This window comes from Babylonia areolata, chromosome 18 (assembly GCF_041734735.1).
Source record: "Babylonia areolata isolate BAREFJ2019XMU chromosome 18, ASM4173473v1, whole genome shotgun sequence".
Lineage (NCBI taxonomy): Eukaryota > Metazoa > Mollusca > Gastropoda > Neogastropoda > Buccinidae > Babylonia > Babylonia areolata.
In genome coordinates this window covers 2,416,772-2,438,389 of record NC_134893.1, presented here as the reverse complement: position 1 = coordinate 2,438,389, position 21,618 = coordinate 2,416,772, and the positions used below count along the sequence as shown (strand labels likewise).

General features: G+C 45.4%; 1 protein-coding gene across 1 annotated transcript in view; it reads left to right on the top strand.

The window, feature by feature from the left end:
- Nucleotides 1–21,618, top strand: part of LOC143293130 (uncharacterized) — a 53,830-nt gene that overhangs the window by 24,345 nt on the left and 7,867 nt on the right. The window contains exons 12-20 of the mRNA XM_076604046.1: nucleotides 909–1,012; nucleotides 6,289–6,491; nucleotides 7,739–7,805; nucleotides 11,306–11,411; nucleotides 16,244–16,343; nucleotides 17,718–17,818; nucleotides 18,539–18,633; nucleotides 19,749–19,910; nucleotides 20,636–20,723. Coding sequence (XP_076460161.1) covers nucleotides 909–1,012; nucleotides 6,289–6,491; nucleotides 7,739–7,805; nucleotides 11,306–11,411; nucleotides 16,244–16,343; nucleotides 17,718–17,818; nucleotides 18,539–18,633; nucleotides 19,749–19,910; nucleotides 20,636–20,723 — 1,026 coding nt within the window. The remainder of the gene's footprint in view (nucleotides 1–908; nucleotides 1,013–6,288; nucleotides 6,492–7,738; nucleotides 7,806–11,305; nucleotides 11,412–16,243; nucleotides 16,344–17,717; nucleotides 17,819–18,538; nucleotides 18,634–19,748; nucleotides 19,911–20,635; nucleotides 20,724–21,618) is intronic.

Sequence of the window (21,618 nt, the reverse complement as noted above, 5' to 3'; positions counted from 1 at the left end):
ACTAAAATGCGACATCGATTAAAGAGTTTCCAAAAACATTGGTGTGTAGTGTCAGCATGTGCATGTGTGTGTGTGTGTGTGTGTGTGTGTGTGTGCTTGCAAGTGTATGTGTGCGCATATGTCTGTATGTATTATGAAAAGGGGAATATACAAACAAGGGATTAATTAGAACAATTCAATCAACATCCCATAAACACAGGTGCAACATCAGTTGAATTAAAGAAACAAAGAACCTGCCCAAAAAAACAATGCCATAATACTAATAGCCTATGTCCAGTCAGGCTTATGTAACAGGGATCTAGCAGTCCCTTCATTTAGTGAGTGATTGTGTGTGTGTGTGTGTGTGTGTGTGTGTGTATGTGTGTGTATGTGTGTGTGTGTGTGTGTGCGTGTGTGTGCGTGTGTGTGTGTGTGTTTCTTTGTGCATTTATTTGAGGGCATGACTGCATGTCTGTTTTATTAATGTTTGTCATTTTGGTTGATGCCTAAAATGATGAGGTGGTGATGAATGGTCAGAGTGGGGTTGATTTTTCCTGTTTAGGAATTGTAGAATGACAAGATGTATTTCTGTCTATTTCTCTATCCCAGTCTTATTTGTCTATATTATATTTCTGGTGTGTCATGTCCATGAATGCTACAATGCACCTCTTACATGCTCTTGTTTAGGATTGTTCTGATTATGTTTTTTTTTTTTTTTAAACAATAAGATGCTTCAATATCTAAACTGCTGCTCTTGAATTAAAAATGAAATAATGCAACAAAAAATACACAGAAAAGACTGAGAGAAAAACTCACTGTAAAGTTGTGTCTTGTCTTGTCTTGTCTTGTCATATCATATTTGTTTACACTGTGGCACAGGCTTGTGTTTAATTGTGCGCACAAGAGCTTGCTATGTCTGTGGGCTCTAGAATACTGGGATTCTGAGCTTGCTGGATGGCATGTCATTGCTGCCCTCTGGAAACACTGATACCTTCATGCAGGACGTTAAAACACACCACACCACCAATGATTAGTGAGTCAATCACATGTGTGATGCATATGCATGTTTGGTAACTGAAAACAGGTTGTCATAATATCCTTGCAGTGAACTGTGTGAAATAACATTTATTGCGGTGGTTTCTTGTAACTGTTTTTGTTTGTTTTTATTAACCATAAACTTGAGATATTTCATTTTCCTTAACCGTATATTGTGTGCACACATGGCCAAGAAAATTTGATAATAAAACTACAATTTCATGAAGGAAAAATAAGACCTCTGACTCTCCTTTTTAAATGAGTGATTGTGGGGTCAGTGCCAGCCGTACCACCTGGCCAGTTGATGAAACAACAACCAACAGACGCTGCATCCACCCTCGATGCTTTGCTGACTTTTGTCTCCGGTAACGTCGTTGAGAGGTCAGCCAGAAATAAAAACAGAACTTCAGAGGTTCCAGACGCAAGAACAGAACACAGAAACTCATTCTTTATTATAAGAACTGCAGTAAAATGGAACAATTTGAGCACCAGTCTGCTGGTGAGGGTGCAGGAGCGCCATCACAATGACAGCAGCATGCTGTGCTGTGAAGAAACCCACATGGCTACTGCCCCTCCTTCCTCCCCACCCTGTTGTGTGTATAGCCAGCTTGGCTCCAGCAACATAACATATCCCAGTCAAAGCCAGTGGATTTTATCCTCATTGAGAAGTCCCCACCCTGTTGTGTGTATAGCCAGCTAGGCTCCAGCAACATAACATATCCCAGTCAAAGCCAGTGGATTTTATCCTCATTGAGAAGTCCCCACCCTGTTGTGTGTATAGCCAGCTTGGCTCCAGCAACATAACATATCCCAGTCAAAGCCAGTGGATTTTATCCTCATTGAGAAGTCCCCACCCTGTTGTGTGTATAGTCAGCTTGGCTCCAGCAACATAACATATCCCAGTCAAAGCCAGTGGATTTTATCCTCATTGAGAAGTCCCCACCCTGTTGTGTATATAGCCAGCTTGGCTCCAGCAACATAACATATCCCAGTCAAAGCCAGTGGATTTTATCCTCATTGAGAAGTCCCCACCCTGTTGTGTGTATAGCCAGCTTGGCTCCAGCAACATAACATATCCCAGTCAAAGCCAGTGGATTTTATCCTCATTGAGAAGTCCCCACCCTGTTGTGTGTATAGTCAGCTTGGCTCCAGCAACATAACATATCCCAGTCAAAGCCAGTGGATTTTATCCTCATTGAGAAGTCCCCACCCTGTTGTGTATATAGCCAGCTTGGCTCCAGCAACATAACATATCCCAGTCAAAGCCAGTGGATTTTATCCTCATTGAGAAGTCCCCACCCTGTTGTGTGTATAGCCAGCTTGGCTCCAGCAACATAACATATCCCAGTCAAAGCCAGTGGATTTTATCCTCATTGAGAAGTCCCCACCCTGTTGTGTGTATAGCCAGCTTGGCTCCAGCAACATAACATATCCCAGTCAAAGCCAGTGGATTTTATCCTCATTGAGAAGTCCCCACCCTGTTGTGTGTATAGCCAGCTTGGCTCCAGCAACATAACATATCCCAGTCAAAGCCAGTGGATTTTATCCTCATTGAGAAGTCCCCACCCTGTTGTGTGTATAGCCAGCTTGGCTCCAGCAACATAACATATCCCAGTCAAAGCCAGTGGATTTTATCCTCATTGAGAAGTCCCCACCCTGTTGTGTATATAGCCGGCTAGGCTCCAGCAACATAACATATCCCAGTCAAAGCCAGTGGATTTTATCCTCATTGAGAAGTCCCCACCCTGTTGTGTATATAGCCAGCTAGGCTCCAGCAACATAACATATCCCAGTCAAAGCCAGTGGATTTTATCCTCATTGGATGAACAGCAGTGAGAAGTTCCATGTTTTAAGTAATGTGTTCTCTTACAGGATTTTAAAGACTTGAGTCAGAGCATGCTTCTCCACCCTTTCTTTAAATGCCTAACAATTTGTTTTCTTTTCTTGAGATGCAACTGATGTATGGGTGTGCTGTGTCAGTGTGCATGACTTCCTCTTTACTACTGAGCACGTTGGGTGACGCTGCTGGTCAGGGATCCGCATGGCACATGTGGTGCAGCGTGTATGGATTTGTCCGAATGCAGTGGCGCCTCCTTGAGCTACTGATACTGATACTGATACTTTTTAGCCAATGGAAAAAACCCACTGATCTAAAATGGTGGACACCTACTTTTAAATTATTGGGAAAAAACAGCTGGAGACCTTACAGTGAACTGACAGCTTGCACATCGCCTTTTCAAACCTACTCATGAATTGTCAACGTTACATACTGTGCTTTCACACTGAGGTGAAATGTACATTTGGTAAGGAGGAATTGTCTGTACTGTGGTGATGACATGGTTTCATATCCCGAGCATTTCTTGTGCATTCTAGAGAAGAGCTTTGTTTTTATCAAAAGATGGCATATTTATCCATGAGCAGAGACCCAGGCTTTGACACACAGCCAACAGACCTGGAGGAATCTGGTGAACAGTTCTTTTGTGTGGCGACCCAGTGACTCTTTACAGATTAAGGGAGGAGGAGAAGAAGAAGTAGCAGAAGAAGAAGACATTTATACATTGAGGGGCAGTGAAGAGGTGAAAATCCAGTTTAAGGACCACTAATAACTTCCTTGACCATGACACTCATTTTATGGACTTTTTTCTTCCACCTTTCAAACATCTAACATTGAAGATGCTGTGTTTATAATAAATGTGTCTATAAAATGTGAAACAAGAAGATGTGTTCTCTGGTATGAATTGTAATCTGTGCTCATGCAGTGTGAGACGAGCTTGCTTGTTTGTGTCATTTGTCCTGGTCCATGCGAATGAAAGAGTATCTGTTCCGATTTCGAACAATTTTATCATGTCAGTCATGAAATGACAGCCACAGTTTTAGAAGAATATAAATGACTGAGAAAGCGATCAATGAGCATTTTTTTCAGGGTGAGAGGAATGTGTAAGTGGTCGTCACTGGTTACCTGGCTGCCATTTCAGACTTATTCAGCCATTTTCAGTCTTTGGAGGCTTTTATCTCCCTTAATTTTTTTTTTAATATTTTTTTTTTATCAGGAGAATGGACGTAATAAGTTATATATATGTGTATGAATTTGTGTGTGTATCTTTATGTGTGTGTGTTTGTGTGCGCATGTATGTGCACATTTGTGTTGAGATGTGTAAAAGTTTGCTGAGTATGCTCCATTTTTTATTCCTATTTTATGTTAATCATTTGCCTTCTGTGCATCTTTCATTTTACTATTTTTTGATGTATTTACAAATTGTTTATTTTTGTTCAATTTTAGGTTGATTTGTTTTACATGGAAAATGGTTTATTTATCTTGTTTAATTTTAGGTTAATGATTTATGCATAGCCATGGTAGTCTGAAGGTGCTGACCTGTGGATTGAGTTCATAGCCATGGTAGTCTGAAGGTGCTGACCTGTGGATTGAGTTCATAGCCATGGTAGTCTGAAGGTGCTGACCTGTGGATTGAGTTCATAGCCATGGTAGTCTGAAGGTGCTGACCTGTGGATTGAGTTCATAGCCATGGTAGTCTGAAGGTGCTGACCTGTGGATTGAGTTCATAGCCATGGTAGTCTGAAGATGCTGACCTGTGGATTGAGTTCATAGCCATGGTAGTCTGAAGGTGCTGACCTGTGGATTGAGTTCATAGCCATGGTAGTCTGAAGGTGCTGACCTGTGGATTGAGTTCATAGCCATGGTAGTCTGAAGGTGCTGACCTGTGGATTGAGTTCATAGCCATGGTAGTCTGAAGGTGCTGACCTGTGGATTGAGTTCATAGCCATGGTAGTCTGAAGGTGCTGACCTGTGGATTGAGTTCATAGCCATGGTAGTCTGAAGGTGCTGACCTGTGGATTGAGTTCATAGCCATGGTAGTCTGAAGGTGCTGACCTGTGGATTGAGTTCATAGCCATGGTAGTCTGAAGGTGCTGACCTATGGATTGAGTTCATAGCCATGGTAGTCTGAAGGTGCTGACCTGTGGATTGAGTTCATAGCCATGGTAGTCTGAAGGTGCTGACCTGTGTGTGTAGAACACCAAACTGTCCCTTGACTAAATAAAAGAAACAACTGTCTTGTTATTCAGTAAATTACAGTTTCAAAGAGGTGTCAAAGTGGACTGATTCTGGACCTTTGCAACGTACTCGCCAAGCTTTTAGAATCGATCCTAGGATTGTGTAAAACATTTACATAAAATGAAATAGACTAATTAGACATGATAAGCAAGTAAGTGAATACGTTGGAATAAAAAAAAAAAGGTGCAGGTGTGGGATTGAACCCCATGTTTTAAACACAGGAACAGAACAGCTTCCCACAGGACCAAACACGTTCATTCAACAGATGTATGATCATCCAACAGATTTCTGATCACAGTTAAACACAGGAACATAACAGCTTCCCACAGGACCAAACACGTTCATCCAACAGATGTCTGATCACAGTTAAACACAGGAACAGAACAGCTTCCCACAGGACCAGATACTTTCATCCAACAGATGTCTGATCATCCAACAGATGTCTGATCACAGTTAAACACAGAAACAGAACAACTTCCCACAGGACCAAACACGTTCATCCAACAGATGTCTGATCATCCAACAGATGTCTGATCACAGTTAAACACAGAAACAGAACAACTTCCCACAGGACCAAACGCACTCATTCAACAGATGTTCACAAGTTTTGTTTTGGTTTGTCTGTTGCAGTTTCTTTGAGCCTCTGAACAAAGCATGGCAGCATGTGGTTTGCCTGTTGCAGTTTCTTTGAGCCTCTGAACAAAGCATGGCAGCATGTGGTTTGTCTGTTGCAGTTTCTTTGAGCCTCTGAACAAAGCAGAGCAACATGTGGTTTGTCTGTTGCAGTTTCTTTGAGCCTCTGAACAAAGTATGGCAGCATGTGGTTTGTCTGTTGCAGTTTCTTTGAGCCTCTGAACAAAGCAAAGCAGCATGTGGTTTGTCTGTTGCAGTTTCTTTGAGCCTCTGAACAAAGCAAAGCAGCATGTGGTTTGCCTGTTGCAGTTTCTTTGAGCCTCTGAACAAAGCAAAGCAACATGTGGTTTGCCTGTTGCAGTTTCTTTGAGCCTCTGAACAAAGCATAGCAACATGTGGTTTGCCTGTTGCAGTTTCTTTGAGCCTCTGAACAAAGCAGAGCAGCATGTGGTTTGTCTGTTGCAGTTTCTTTGAGCCTCTGAACAAAGTATGGCAGCATGTGGTTTGCCTGTTGCAGTTTCTTTGAGCCTCTGAACAAAGCAAAGCAGCATGTGGTTTGCCTGTTGCAGTTTCTTTGAGCCTCTGAACAAAGCAGAGCAGCATGTGTTCGGCATCCGTCACTTCACAGGGCGAGTCGTGTACAGTGCCAGCAACTTCCTCACGGCCAACGGGGACCGCCTGCCGGACGACATTGTCTGTGTCTTCTCACGCAGCAACTGCAACTTTGGCTTTGTTTCCTACCTGTTCAGCGCTGATGTCAAAGCGTCCATGGGTTGGTGCATTGGTGCTGGACTTTTCCTGTGTGTGGACAGTGTAAATGGGTGACTGTGTTGTGTGTGAAGAAAACTGTGTAAATGGGTGACTGTGTTGTGGGAAGAAAAACTGTGTAAATGGTGTGCAGAGGTTTGTGGTGTGTTGTGTGCAGAGTGTTGTGTGCAGAGGTGTGTGGTGTGTTGTGTGCAGAGGTTTGTGGTGTGTTGTGTGCAGAGGTTTGTGGTGTGTTGTGTGCAGTGGTTTGTGGTGTGTTGCGTGCATAGGTTTGTGGTGTGTTGTGTGCAGTGGTTTGTGGTGTGTTGAGGTTTGTGGTGTGTTGTGTGCAGTGGTTTGTGGTGTGTTGTGTGCAGAGGTTTGTGGTGTGTTGTGTGCAGTGGTTTGTGGTGTGTTGTGTGCAGTGGTTTGTGGTGTGTTGTGTGCAGAGGTTTGTGGTGTGTTGTGTGCAGTGGTTTGTGGTGTGTTGTGTGCAGAGGTTTGTGGTGTGTTGAGGTTTGTGGTGTGTTGTGTGCAGTGGTTTGTGGTGTGTTGTGTGCAGTGGTTTGTGGTGTGTTGTGTGCAGTGGTTTGTGGTGTGCAGAGGTTTGTGGTGTGCAGAGGTTTGTGGTGTGTTGTGTGCAGAGGTTTGTGGTGTGTTGTGTGCAGAGGTGTGTGGTGTGTTGTAAGCAGAGGTTTGTGGTGTGTTGTAAGCAGAGGTTTGTGGTGTGTTGAGGTTTGTGGTGTGCAGAGGTTTGTGGTGTGTTGTAAGCAGAGGTTTGTGGTGTGTTGAGGTTTGTGGTGTGTTGTGTGCAGAGGTTTGTGGTGTGTTGTGTGCAGAGGTTTGTGGTGTGTTGTAAGCAAGGTTTGTGGTGTGTTGTGTGCAGAGGTTTGTGGTGTGTTGTAAGCAGAGGTTTGTGGTGTGTTGTGTGCAGAGGTTTGTGGTGTGTTGTAAGCAGTGGTTTGTGGTGTGTTGTGTGCAGAGGTTTGTGGTGTGTTGTGTGAGGTTTGTGGTGTGCAGAGGTTTGTGGTGTGTTGTGTGAGGTTTGTGGTGTGCAGAGGTTTGTGGTGTGTTGTGTGAGGTTTGTTGTGTGCAGAGGTTTGTGGTGTGTTGTGTGAGGTTTGTGGTGTGTTGTGTGAGGTTTGTGGTGTGTTGTGTGCAGAGGTTTGCGGTGTGTTGTGTGCAGAGGTTTGTGGTGTGTTGTGTGCAGAGGTTTGTGGTGTGTTGAGGTTTGCGGTGTGTTGTGTGAGGTTTGTGGTGTGTTGTGTGCAGAGGAAGGACAAGGCCCGTGTGGAATACTGCACAGGGTGGTGCCCATGGGGCAGATGGAGACCAGCAGGTGACACACTGCCTTCACTCTAAACCCACCTCTTCCCAAGATAGCCTCCCTCCTCTGCCTCTTCCTTGTCTTCAGTTTCTCCAGAGTTATGCATGCATGTGAATGACTGGTGTGAAAGTGCTTTGATTTGTCTTTGCACAAGGTTTCATGCTGTATGAATACTAGTTATTGTTGTTTATTATTATCAACTACCTTGCAAGTGCCCACCCCCACTTTCCTATAATTTCACCCTAAAGTTGGAGGTTGACTGGATTTACTTTTATGCTAAATGCTCGGCCTATATCAGTTTGACGTAGGCTTACAGTTGGACCAACAGCAAAGTGAGAGCTGTATGATCAATGATTTCTCCACTGAAATGAAAATTCATTTACAGCTTAGTCTTTTGTGAAGAACTATAAGCATCAGACTAGGAGGTAAGATTACACTGGATCTTAGTGCTGCAGCCTTGGGGGCTGGTTGGCCTTTGGGAACCATTACTTCGCTGACTGTCTTAATTAAAGCCATGTTGGCCCAGAGAGTGGGTATGTAACTTGGGCAAGACACTCTCCACTGTAACCAAATTCTAGCCCAGATAGTCAAGACAGCATTTACATCCTCTGCCATTCTGATGGTCATATTCAGACATGACTTTGATACATAGCCTTCACAGGAGTCCATTCACTGTCAGCACACAGCACTGTCTGGGTGGAGAATAACACAGCACTGTCTGGGTGGAGAACAACACAGCACTGTCTGGGTGGAGAGTGAGAACAACACAGCACTGTCTGGGTGGGGAACAACACAGCACTGTCTGGGTGGGGAGTGAGAACAACACAGCACTGTCTGGGTGGAGAGTGAGAACAACACAGCACTGTCTGGGTGGAGAGTGAGAACAACACAGCACTGTCTGGGTGGAGAGTGAGAACAACACAGCACTGTCTGGGTGTAGAGTGAGAACAACACAGCACTGTCTGGGTGGAGAACAACACAGCACTGTCTGGGTGGAGAACAACACAGCACTGTCTGGGTGGAGAGTGAGAACAACACAGCACTGTCTGGGTGGGGAGTGAGAACAACACAGCACTGTCTGGGTGTAGAGTGAGAACAACACAGCACTGTCTGGGTGGAGAACAACACAGCACTGTCTGGGTGGAGAACAACACAGCACTGTCTGGGTGGAGAACAACACAGCACTGTCTGGGTGTAGAGTGAGAACAACACAGCACTGTCTGGGTGGGGAGTGAGAACAACACAGCACTGTCTGGGTGTAGAGTGAGAACAACACAGCACTGTCTGGGTGGAGAACAACACAGCACTGTCTGGGTGGAGAACAACACAGCACTGTCTGGGTGGGGAGTGAGAACAACACAGCACTGTCTGGGTGGGAGTGAGAACAACACAGCACTGTCTGGGTGGAGAGTGAGAACAACACAGCACTGTCTGGGTGGAGAACAACACAGAACTGTCTGGGTGGAGAACAACACAGCACTGTCTGGGTGGAGAACAACACAGCACTGTCTGGGTGGAGAGTGAGAACAACACAGCACTGTCTGGGTGGAGAGTGGGAACAACACAGCACTGTCTGGGTGGAGAGTGAGAACAACACAGCACTGTCTGGGTGGAGAGTGAGAACAACACAGCACTGTCTGGGTGGAGAGTGAGAACAACACAGCACTGTCTGGGTGGAGAGTGAGAACAACACAGCACTGTCTGGGTGGGGAGTGAGAACAACACAGCACTGTCTGGGTGGGGAGTGAGAACAACACAGCACTGTCTGGGTGGGGAACAACACAGCACTGTCTGGGTGGAGAGTGAGAACAACACAGCACTGTCTGGGTGGGGAGTGAGAACAACACAGCACTGTCTGGGTGGGGAACAACACAGCACTGTCTGGGTGGAGAACAACACAGCACTGTCTGGGTGGATAGTGAGAACAACACAGCACTGTCTGGATGGGGAACAACACAGCACTGTCTGGGTGGGGAGTGAGAACAACACAGCACTGTCTGGGTGGGGAGTGAGAACAACACAGCACTGTCTGGGTGGAGAACAACACAGCACTGTCTGGGTGTAGAGTGAGAACAACACAGCACTGTCCGGGTGGAGAGTGAGAACAACACAGCACTGTCTGGGTGGAGAACAACACAGCACTGTCTGGGTGGGGAGTGAGAACAACACAGCACTGTCTGGGTGGAGAACAACACAGCACTGTCTGGGTGGAGAACAACACAGCACTGTCTGGGTGGGGAGTGAGAACAACACAGCACTGTCTGGGTGGGGAGTGAGAACAACACAGCACTGTCTGGGTGGGGAGTGAGAACAACACAGCACTGTCTGGGTGGAGAACAACACAGCACTGTCTGGGTGGGAGTGAGAACAACACAGCCACTGAAACAACACCCTGCATCATGGACAACATCATGCTCTCACCTGGTTTTTCAGTGACACATTGACATTTCATGCAAGTCTTGTGCACTTTTTATTTCTAGACCTGAATCTGCAGTGCTTTGAAAAGCAACGTGATCACGAATAGCAAACTAAATTATTAGTTTCTGATAGTTTTCTTTCCTTTTTTTCAAAGTGTGGGGCCAGCATTTACAAGGTGTTTTACCTTATGCACAATTTGTAACTCTCTCCATACGAACGGCGAAAGAGACGACGTTAACAGCGTTTCACCCCAGTTACCATCATCAAAATATTGGAAGTGGAAGGCTCTTATACTGAAGGGGTGAATGTTGACAAAGAATACCACAATTCTGACGACGGAAGCTAAAGGTTGGGTCATTCAGACACCCACTGGACATCCGAGGGGTCTGTGTAGAGGAGAAAAGAGGACTGGCCGTACTGAGTGAGTTAACTCGAAACGATTGTGTGCATTTGCTGAACACTGGAGGTTTACAAGGTAATTTGCAGTTTATACATACTGTGAGGAGTATATGTCTGCGTGTGTTTGTGAGACATGCAATGTCAAAAGAATCACCAGGTAAGAGTGTGAGACCTGCAGTTGTGTAAACAGTCTGATGATTATTCGATTTTTTTGGGTGTGTGCATGCATGCATGCATGTATGTATAAGTGTATGTGTGTATGTATGTATGTGTATGTATGTGTGTATGTATGTATGTGTGTATATAGGCATGTCTGTGTATTAGTGTGTCAGTATGTGTATGCATGCATGTGCATGCATGCTTGTGTGCCTGTTTGTGTGTATATGCCATGTGTGTATGTGTGTGTGTGTGTGTGTGTGTGTGTGTGTGTATGATACAGAATGTCAACTTAATAGGTGTTGTGGTTACACATTTTTTGTAAACATACAACAGAATGCTGAAAATTATGTGCGAAGAGAGTGCAATGGCCTTGTTAACGTGCAGTCTTGTTATATTAGCAAGATCAAACCCCAAGAGTTCTCTATAACTGTCTTTTGTTGTGCTTCACTATTTTTTCTTTATTCCATGTAGAGTGGTAAGCCATGCTTTATGATGACTATTTTTATCTTTCTTCCGTATTTCTTTGCCGCTGTCAGCCCCCGTGAGAGTGAGCAGACACTGAGCGCAGACTTTCAGTCCAGGCTGGAGAACCTGCTGAAATCCATGGCCCCTGCACGCCCCCACTTCATCAGATGTCTGAGGGTCAGTCACACTGGTGCATACAGCCATGAGTGCATCGTGCATACATTCAAATGTTCTCACTCACACACGCGTACACACGAGTATGAACAAGAATGGCAGTGTTCACATGCACTGTAGCGACGCGCTCTCCCTGCTGAGAGCAGCCCGTATGTCACACAGAGAAATCTGTTGTGACAGCATTCTTAACCATGTAGGATTGAGCCTGATTGTTTGTGTGTGTGTGTGTGTGTGTGTGTGTGTGTGTGTGTGCGCATGATTTACATGTACATGAAGAAAAAGAGAATGCAGCATGTGGTGGAAGAGGCATGTGATGTTTGAAGCATGCATGGAAACTGCTCACCTTTGGGGCACACACCACACCTGTACAGCAGTGCAATGTACATGTATGGAAACTGCTCACCTTTGGGGTACACACCACACCACACCACACCTGTACAGCAGTGCAATGTACATGTATGGAAACTGCTCACCTTTGAGGTACACACCACACCACACCTGTACAGCAGTGCAATGTACATGTATGGAAACTGCTCACCTTTGGGGTACACACCACACCACACCTGTACAGCAGTGCAATGTACATGTATGGAAACTGCTCACCTTTGGGGTACACACCACACCACACCTGTACAGCAGTGCAATGTACATGTATGGAAACTGTTCACCTTTGAGGTACACACCACACCACACCTGTACAGCAGTGCAGTGTACATGTATGGAAACTGCTCACCTTTGGGGTACACACCACACCTGTACAGCAGTGCAATGTACATGTATGGAAACTGCTCACCTTTGGGGTACACATCACACCACACCTGTACGGCAGTGCAGTGTACATGTATGGAAACTGCTCACCTTTGGGGCACACACCACATCACACCTGTACAGCAGTGCAATGTACATGTATGGAAACTGCTCACCTTTGGGGCACACACCACATCACACCTGTACAGCAGTGCAATGTACATGTATGGAAACTGCTCACCTTTGGGGTACACACCACACCTGTACAGCAGTGCAATGTACATGTATGGAAACTGCTCACCTTTGGGGTACACACCACACCTGTACAGCAGTGCAATGTACATGTATGGAAACTGCTCACCTTTGGGGTACACACCACATCACACCTGTACAGCAGTGCAATGTACATGTATGGAAACTGCTCACCTTTGGGGTACACACCACACCTGTACAGCAGTGCAATGTACATGTATGGAAACTGCTCACCTTTGGGGTACACACCACATCACACCTGTACAGCAGTGCAATGTACATGTATGGAAACTGCTCACCTTTGGGGTACACACCACATCACACCTGTACAGCAGTGCAATGTACATGTATGGAAACTGCTCACCTTTGGGGTACACACCACACCTGTACAGCAGTGCAATGTACATGTATGGAAACTGCTCACCTTTGGGGTACACACCACACCACACCTGTACAGCAGTGCAATGTACATGTATGGAAACTGCTCACCTTTGGGGCACACACCACATCACACCTGTACAGCAGTGCAATGTACATGTATGGAAACTGCTCACCTTTGGGGCACACACCACATCACACCTGTACAGCAGTGCAATGTACATGTATGGAAACTGCTCACCTTTGGGGTACACACCACACCACACCTGTACAGCAGTGCAATGTACATGTATGGAAACTGCTCACCTTTGGGGTACACACCACACCACACCTGTACAGCAGTGCAATGTACATGTATGGAAACTGCTCACCTTTGGGGTACACACCACACCACACCTGTACAGCAGTGCAATGTACATGTATGGAAACTGCTCACCTTTGGGGCACACACCACATCACACCTGTACAGCAGTGCGATGTACATGTATGGAAACTGCTCACCTTTGGGGTACACACCACACCTGTACAGCAGTGCAATGTACATGTATGGAAACTGCTCACCTTTGGGGTACACACCACACCACACCACACCTGTACAGCAGTGCAGTGTACATGTATGGAAACTGCTCACCTTTGGGGTACACACCACACCTGTACAGCAGTGCAATGTACATGTATGGAAACTGCTCACCTTTGGGGTACACACCACACCACACCTGTCCAGCAGTGCAGTGTACATGTATGGAAACTGCTCACCTTTGGGGTACACACCACACCACACCTGTACAGCAGTGCATTGTACATGTATGGAAACTGCTCACCTTTGGGGTACACACCACATCACACCTGTACAGCAGTGCAATGTACATGTATGGAAACTGCTCACCTTTGGGGTACACACCACATCACACCTGTACAACAGTGCAATGTACATGTATGGAAACTGCTCACCTTTGGGGTACACACCACATCACATCTGTACAGCAGTGCAATGTACATGTATGGAAACTGCTCACCTTTGGGGTACACACCACACCTGTACAGCAGTGCAATGTACATGTATGGAAACTGCTCACCTTTGGGGTACACACCACATCACACCTGTACAGCAGTGCAATGTACATGTATGGAAACTGCTCACCTTTGGGGTACACACCACACCACACCTGTACAGCAGTGCAATGTACATGTATGGAAACTGCTCACCTTTGGGGTACACACCACACCTGTACAGCAGTGCAATGTACATGTATGGAAACTGCTCACCTTTGGGGTACACACCACACCACACCTGTACAGCAGTGCAATGTACATGTATGGAAACTGCTCACCTTTGGGGTACACACCACACCACACCTGTACAGCAGTGCAGTGTACATGTATGGAAACTGCTCACCTTTGAGGTACACACCACACCTGTACAACAGTGCAATGTACATGTATGGAAACTGCTCACCTTTGGGGTACACACCACATCACATCCGTACAGCAGTGCGATGTACATGTATGGAAACTGCTCACCTTTGGGGTACACACCACACCACACCACACCTGTACAGCAGTGCGATGTACATGTACAGAAACTGCTCACCTTTGAGGTACACACCACACCACACCTGTACCGCAGTGCAATGTACATGTATGGTATTTACCCCTTGACTGCCACCTCTTTTTGAGGTCAGCTGTATTCCATATGCTGAGAAAAAGAAAGCTTAGTACAGTGGACACTAAAACTACTGTAGCTTCTCTGTTTGTGGGAATTTATGAATGGAATTAGACTTTTACATGAAATTAAAACAAAAAGACTTACTTTGTGACTTATTGAGTATTTATTGAAATGATTACATGTCTATGATATTTTGTTAATATTTCTCTCTGCTCACAAGCACTCAACATAGAAACAAAATAAACCTCAGTCACTTCTTCATCAGAGTTATCTTCCCTGGTCTGTTGTTTGTCATTGTGTGCATCATTCTGGTCTGTTCTTTGTCATTGTGTGCATCATTCTGGTCTGTTCTTTGTCATTGTGTGCATCATTCTGGTCTGTTGTTTGTCATTGTGTGCATCATTCTGGTCTGTTGTTTGTCATTGTGTGCATCATTCTGGTCTGTTGTTTGTCATTGTGTGCATCATTCTGGTCTGTTGTTTGTCATTGTGTGCATCATTCTGGTCTGTTGTTTGTCATTGTGTGCATCATTCTGGTCTGTTCTTTGTCATTGTGTGCATCATTCTGGTCTGTTGTTTGTCACTGTGTGCATCATTCTGGTCTGTTGTTTGTCATTGTGTGCATCATTCTGGTCTGTTGTTTGTCACTGTGTGCATCATTCTGGTCTGTTGTTTGTCATTGTGTGCATCATTCTGGTCTGTTGTTTGTCACTGTGTGCATCATTCTGGTCTGTTCTTTGTCATTGTGTGCATCATTGTGGTCTGTTGTTTGTCATTGTGTGCATCATTGTGGTCTGTTGTTTGTCACTGTGTGCATCATTCTGGTCTGTTGTTTGTCACTGTGTGCATCATTCTCTTCTTGGTTGGTGGGCTGCATTTCCCACGTTCACTCATAGGTACACAAGTGGGCTTTTATTAATGGCTGTTTTTACCCTGCCATGCAGGCAGCCATACTCTGTTTTCAGGGGTGTGCATGCTGGGTATGCTCTTGTTTCTATAACCCACCGTTAGTGGGCTTTTATGTGTATGGCTGTTTTTACCCTGCCATGTAGGCAGCCATATTCTGTTTTCAGGGGTGTGCATGCTGGGTATGCTCTTGTTTCTATAACCCACCGTTAGTGGGCTTTTATGTGTATGGCTGTTTTTACCCTGCCATGTAGGCAGCCATATTCTGTTTTCAGGGGTGTGCATGCTGGGTATGTTCTTGTTTCCATAACCCACCAAACGCTGACATAGATTACAGGAACTTTAATGTGGGTATTTGATTTTCTGCTTGTGTATACACATGAAGGGGGTTCAGGCACAAGCAGGTCTGCAAATATGTTAACCTGGGAGATTGGAAAAATCTCCACCCTTTACCCACCAGGTGCCGTTACCGAGATTTGAACCCGGGACCCTCAGATTGACAGTCCAACACTATAACCACTCGGCTGTTGCGCCCATCATCTGCATCATTGATAATTTCCTCATGCACATCCAGCACTGGCAAACAATGAAAAGGATTGTGAGCACAAGATATTCATGGTGCCACCATTTTGAAGAAGACTGGTTTCAATTCTCTGGAGAACAAAAACTATTTCACTTGAGCTGTATGACTCAGTGAGCTAGAAAAGAGAAGTGAATACTTTCAATGAACCTTTCCTGAGCCTGTCAACATCAGGTCAGTGGTTCTCCCCTTTCTAAGATGGGCACAAACGTTTGATGGAGTACCACCGTTAACTGAACAGACATGGCCGTCAAGAGGTAGAGGTCAGGTGACTGACGGCTGACATGTTAAGGGTCACTGTGGGCAGAGCACAGAACAGGCGGAGGCGGGAATGTTTGATGCAGAGTGTGTGCTGCACCAGATCCGCTCTCTGCAGGTCACCCCCACCGTCCAGCTCCTGGCCGCTGGTACGTTGTCTTCACACTCACACAGCACACATACAGCACACACACACAGCACACAGCACACATACAGCACACACACACAGCACACAGCACACACACTCACACACACACAGCACACACACACACTCACACAGCACACACACATACACACACACACACACAGAGCACACACACAGTACACACACTCACACACTCACATACACACACACACACATACACACACAGTACACACACACACAGCACACACACACTCACACACAGCACATACACACACACACAGCACACACACACACACACACACACACACACACACACACAAAGCACACACACACACACCACACACACACACACACACACACAAAGCACACACACACACTCCCACTCACACACACACACATACACACACACACAAGCGCGCACATCTCTCTCTCTCACACACACAAAGCACACACACACACGCTCACACGCTCACATGCATGCACGTATGGGTGCACACATGTACGCACACACAGACACACACAGAGACAGCAACACATGCAGACACAGACACACACATACAACACACAGACACACACACACACACACACACACACACACACACACACACATTTTGAAAATTAATTGCTAGTGTTAAAAAGCCTGTGAACATTTTCTTCACAGTCTAGTTGGACATTTGCTTTTTAACTTCCTTTTTGTTTTTACTTTGATTCTGTTATCTCTTTTTTTTTTCTTTCTTTTTTTAAGCAGATATGGTGTAGCCTTTATGGGTCAGTATGCATGCTTTGATGCCTCCTTGAGCCTGGAACTGCATCGTCAGTCTTTGTACATATTGTATCTCTGGTAACAGTCTGAGACAGATGTTAAACTGCTCACACACTGGATGCTCACACTCACAGTACGCAGGCTCACATAGTAGTAGTAGTAGTAGTCTTCAGTTTAACGTCTTCCACTTTAAGTAATATTAGACGGGTCAGGCTCACATGTATTTACACATGTGTACACTTTCACACACTTGCACACACATTCACCACACATCCATACGCAGATGTACAAACATACAGTTTTTTTCAAGCGCTTACTTGTCAAGGAGATATCTTCACCAACATCGTTTGATGATGCCAATTGTAACTGCAGATGTTGAATAAAATTTCAGTGTGGGTAAACCTGTTGTTTGTTTGAGATTTGACCTCCCAATCATGAACAACCCTTTTGAGCTAACTCGTGCAAAATCAGTTCATCTACCACGGTTTCTGTGTTTTTGGAGAAGGGGAAATGATGTATGGTTAACTGTTTGGATATCATTTTTTATAAAGATGACTGCTGATATGATGCACTGGAATGCATGTTATTCAGAGATTTGTGAAACATATGTTGCAGGATTGCCACATCGGATGAGATACCGTGTGTTCAATGTTCGCTATGGGTTGTTCTTACCTTCAAACCAGAGAAACATTGGAACTTCACAAGATGAATGCCATGTGGGTGTTTGCATCTCCTCAAGAACTTTTGCTTGCTTGTACTGTTTATTTCTTTGATTGCTTTTGATAGAAGTTGGATTGGTTTTGATTGTGTGTGTGTGTGTGTCTGTGTGCGTGTGTAACAATTAAAAATAAGATGGCACAATATATTCTTTTGATTTGATACAATACAGTATATCTTATCATGTATGTCTCTTTGTCTCTGTGAATTTCTCATCATGACATCCCTACCTCTCTGTCTGGCTATTTCTGTCTGTCTGTCTGTCTGTCTCTCTGTCTCTCTCAGTTTCCATCTCTCTGGTTTGCTTCATAACGTTATATTAATGCAGACAGCTTGTTCTGATTTTGTGAAATATGTTCTTTCAGACTTACTGCAATGTTCAAAAAAAAAAAAAAAAAAAAAAATCCTCAGAGAGTATCAGTATTAGTATCAGTAGCTCAAGAAGGCATCACTGCCACATTTACTGCCAAGCAGATGCCTGACCAGCAGCATAACCCAACGCGCTTAGTCAGGCCTTGAGAAAAGAAAAAAAAATATATATATATATATATACAAAGAAACAAAGAAGAATCACAAACATATAATGGTGACCCTACAGGATTCAAAATGAATTATGACAACAATTTGACTCTGCCAAGATGACAGATCTCTTCCTGTATCAAAGATGTAGCTGCTGTTTGGTTACATGCGTCTTTTTGCATGTGTGTGTGTGTGTGCAGGCCATTCTGACAGAGTTCCTGCACGCCATGGATCAAAGCCATCTGCCGTACGTCAGCACTCAGTGGACCTTTGGACGCAAGCACATATTCTTCAGGTGAGTACAGAATGAGGCAGACTCCCTGAATGATAATTCAGAAATTCTAGCATGCAAACTACCAAAAGAACGTATCATCATCTTAAAACCTATACTTTTCTGAAAGGAAAATGAACACGCTGCATCCATTTTTGAAGATTTCACATGATTTTAATGAATTTGTGACAGGAAAATTCCTAGAATGCCATGAATGGAGATGGCCACCTAGAGCACTTCTTTGACAGGAAGGGATGGGGCACTTCATTGCACACAGGAAGGGATGGGGCACTTCATTGCACACAGGAAGGGATGGGGCACTTCACAGCACAGGAAGGGATGGGGCACTTCACTGGACAGGAAGGGATGGGGCACTTCACTGACAGGAAGGGATGGGGCACTTCATTGCACACAGGAAGGGATGGGGCACTTCACTGACAGGAAGGGATGGGGCACTTCACTGCACACAGGAAGGGATGTGGCACTTCACTGACAGGAAGGGATGGGGCACTTCATTGCACACAGGAAGGGATGGGGCACTTCACTGCACACAGGAAGGGATGGGGCACTTCACTGACAGGAAGGGATGGGGCACTTCACTGCACACAGGAAGGGATGGGGCACTTCACTGACAGGAAGGGATGGGGCACTTCATTGCACACAGGAAGGGATGGGGCACTTCACTGACAGGAAGGGATGGGGCACTTCACTGCACACAGGAAGGGATGGGGCACTTCATTGCACACAGGAAGGGATGGGGCACTTCACTGCACACAGGAAGGGATGGGGCACTTCATTGACAGGAAGGGATGGGGCACTTCACTGACAGGAAGGGATGGGGCACTTCACTGCACACAGGAAGGGATGGGGCACTTCACTGCACACAGGAAGGGATGGGGCACTTCATTGCACACAGGAAGGGATGGGGCACTTCACTGCACACAGGAAGGGATGGGGCACTTCACTGCACACAGGAAGGGATGGGGCACTTCATTGCACACAGGAAGGATGGGGCACTTCACTGCACACAGGAAGGGATAGAATTTTCCACCCTGGGGCTTTCAAGGGGTTTAAAAAAATAGTCACATCAGTTGATAAGCTCTGTGTGTGTGTATGTGTGTGTGTGTGTGTGCTTTCAGCGAGGGCACGCGACAGTCCCTGGAGGTGAAGCGGTGTGAGTGTCAAGGTCAGGCAGCGACCTGCATTCAGGCTTGGTGGCGTGGGTCAAGGGTCAGAAAGACACACCTCCATTTCCGTTCAGTTTCCCAGGCCCAATGCTTTTCTGCTGTGCAGTCACCAAGGTGTGTGTGTGTGGTGTGTGTGTGTGTGGGGGGGGGGGGGGATGGGCGTGTGTGTGTGTGGTGTGTGTTTGTGTGTGTGTGTGTGTGTGGTGTGAGTATGTGTGTGTGTGGGGGGGGTAGGTGGGTGGGTGTGTGGTGTGTGTGTGTGTGGGGGGGGTATGTGTGTGTGGTGTGTGTGTGTGTGTGTGGTGTGAGTATGTGTGGTGTGTGTGTGTGTGTGTGTGTGTGTGTGTGGTGTTCACATTTGAATAATCATTTTAAATGATGTGCATATTAGTGGATTGCTATATGTTTCATCATGTGTGTGTGATTGAATGTTTGTGTGAAGTCCTGTGTATGTGTGTGTGTGTGTGTGTGTGTGTGTGTGTGTACCTCTGTGTGTGTGTGTGTGTGAATTAATTCTCTTGCTATTTTGCATTATTATAACTATTTCTTGTGAAGCACTTAAAATTCTGTGCTAGAGGAGTATATGACAGAAATGTGTATGTATGCATGAATGTATGTGTGTGCTTTTGTTTGTGTGTGTGTGTGTGTGTGTGTGTGTGTGTGTGTGTGTGTTGTATTGTGTGAATTCTTTTTTTGTGTGTGTTGAATCTAATCTGTCATGCTGCTTTGCATCATTAAAACTGTCCCATGTAAAGTATACAGAATTCTGTGCTGAAGGCGGTACAGGACAGATATGTTTCTTCTTTTTTTTTTTATTCCTTCATTTATTTGCCCTTCAGACCCAGCCTTCCACCCCGTGGTGAAAGAACGGACAGTGTGGAGCCCAGCGTCCTGCAGTACCTGGCACAGATCAACGGCATCCAGCTGGTTTGTTTTCACCTGTTACAAAACTTTTCGTCACTATATGTGGAGTGATGGCCTAGAGGTAACGCGTCCGCCTAGGAAGCGAGAGAATCTGAGCGCGCTGGTTCGAATCACGGCAGAGCCCCCTAAATTTTCTCCCCCTCCACTAGACCTTGAGTGGTGGTCTGGACGCTAGTCATTCGGATGAGACGATAAACCGAGGTCCCGTGTGCAGCATGCACTTAGCGCACGTAAAAGAACCCATGGCAACAAAAGGGTTGTTCCTGGCAAAATTCTGTAGAAAAATCCACTTCGATAGGAAAAGCAAATAAAACTGCACACAGGAAAAAATTTAAAAAATGGGTGGCGCTGTAGTATGGCGACGCGCTCTCCTGGGGGAGAGCAGCCCGAATTTCACACAGAGAAATCTGTTGTGATAAAAAGAAATACAAATACAAATACATTTTTGTCCCAACAGATTTCTCTGTGTGAAATATGGGCTGCTCATCCTGAAGAGAGAATGTAACCACAGTTCCGCAGCATCCATCTTTTATTCTTTTCTTTATCTGTCTGCAAGTGTATTTGTTTGGCCATCAAAGTAGGTTTTTGTATAGAATATTTCCATGGACAACTCTATTGTCGCTGTAGGTTCTTTTATGTGCTCCAAATGCATGCTACACACGGGACCTTTGTTTATGTTTTCATCCGATTGACTAGCATCCAAACTGCCACTCAGGTGTAGAGGAGGGGGAGGAAACTGTTGCGAGTGTGGAATTCGATCCTGCACACCCAGATTCTCTTGCTCCCGCAGCGTGACCATCAAGCCACCACTGCACTGCAGCAACATACATGCCCTGGGGAGAGCAGTCCAAATTTCGCACACAGAAATCTATCGTGACAAGGTGTAATGCAGTACAAT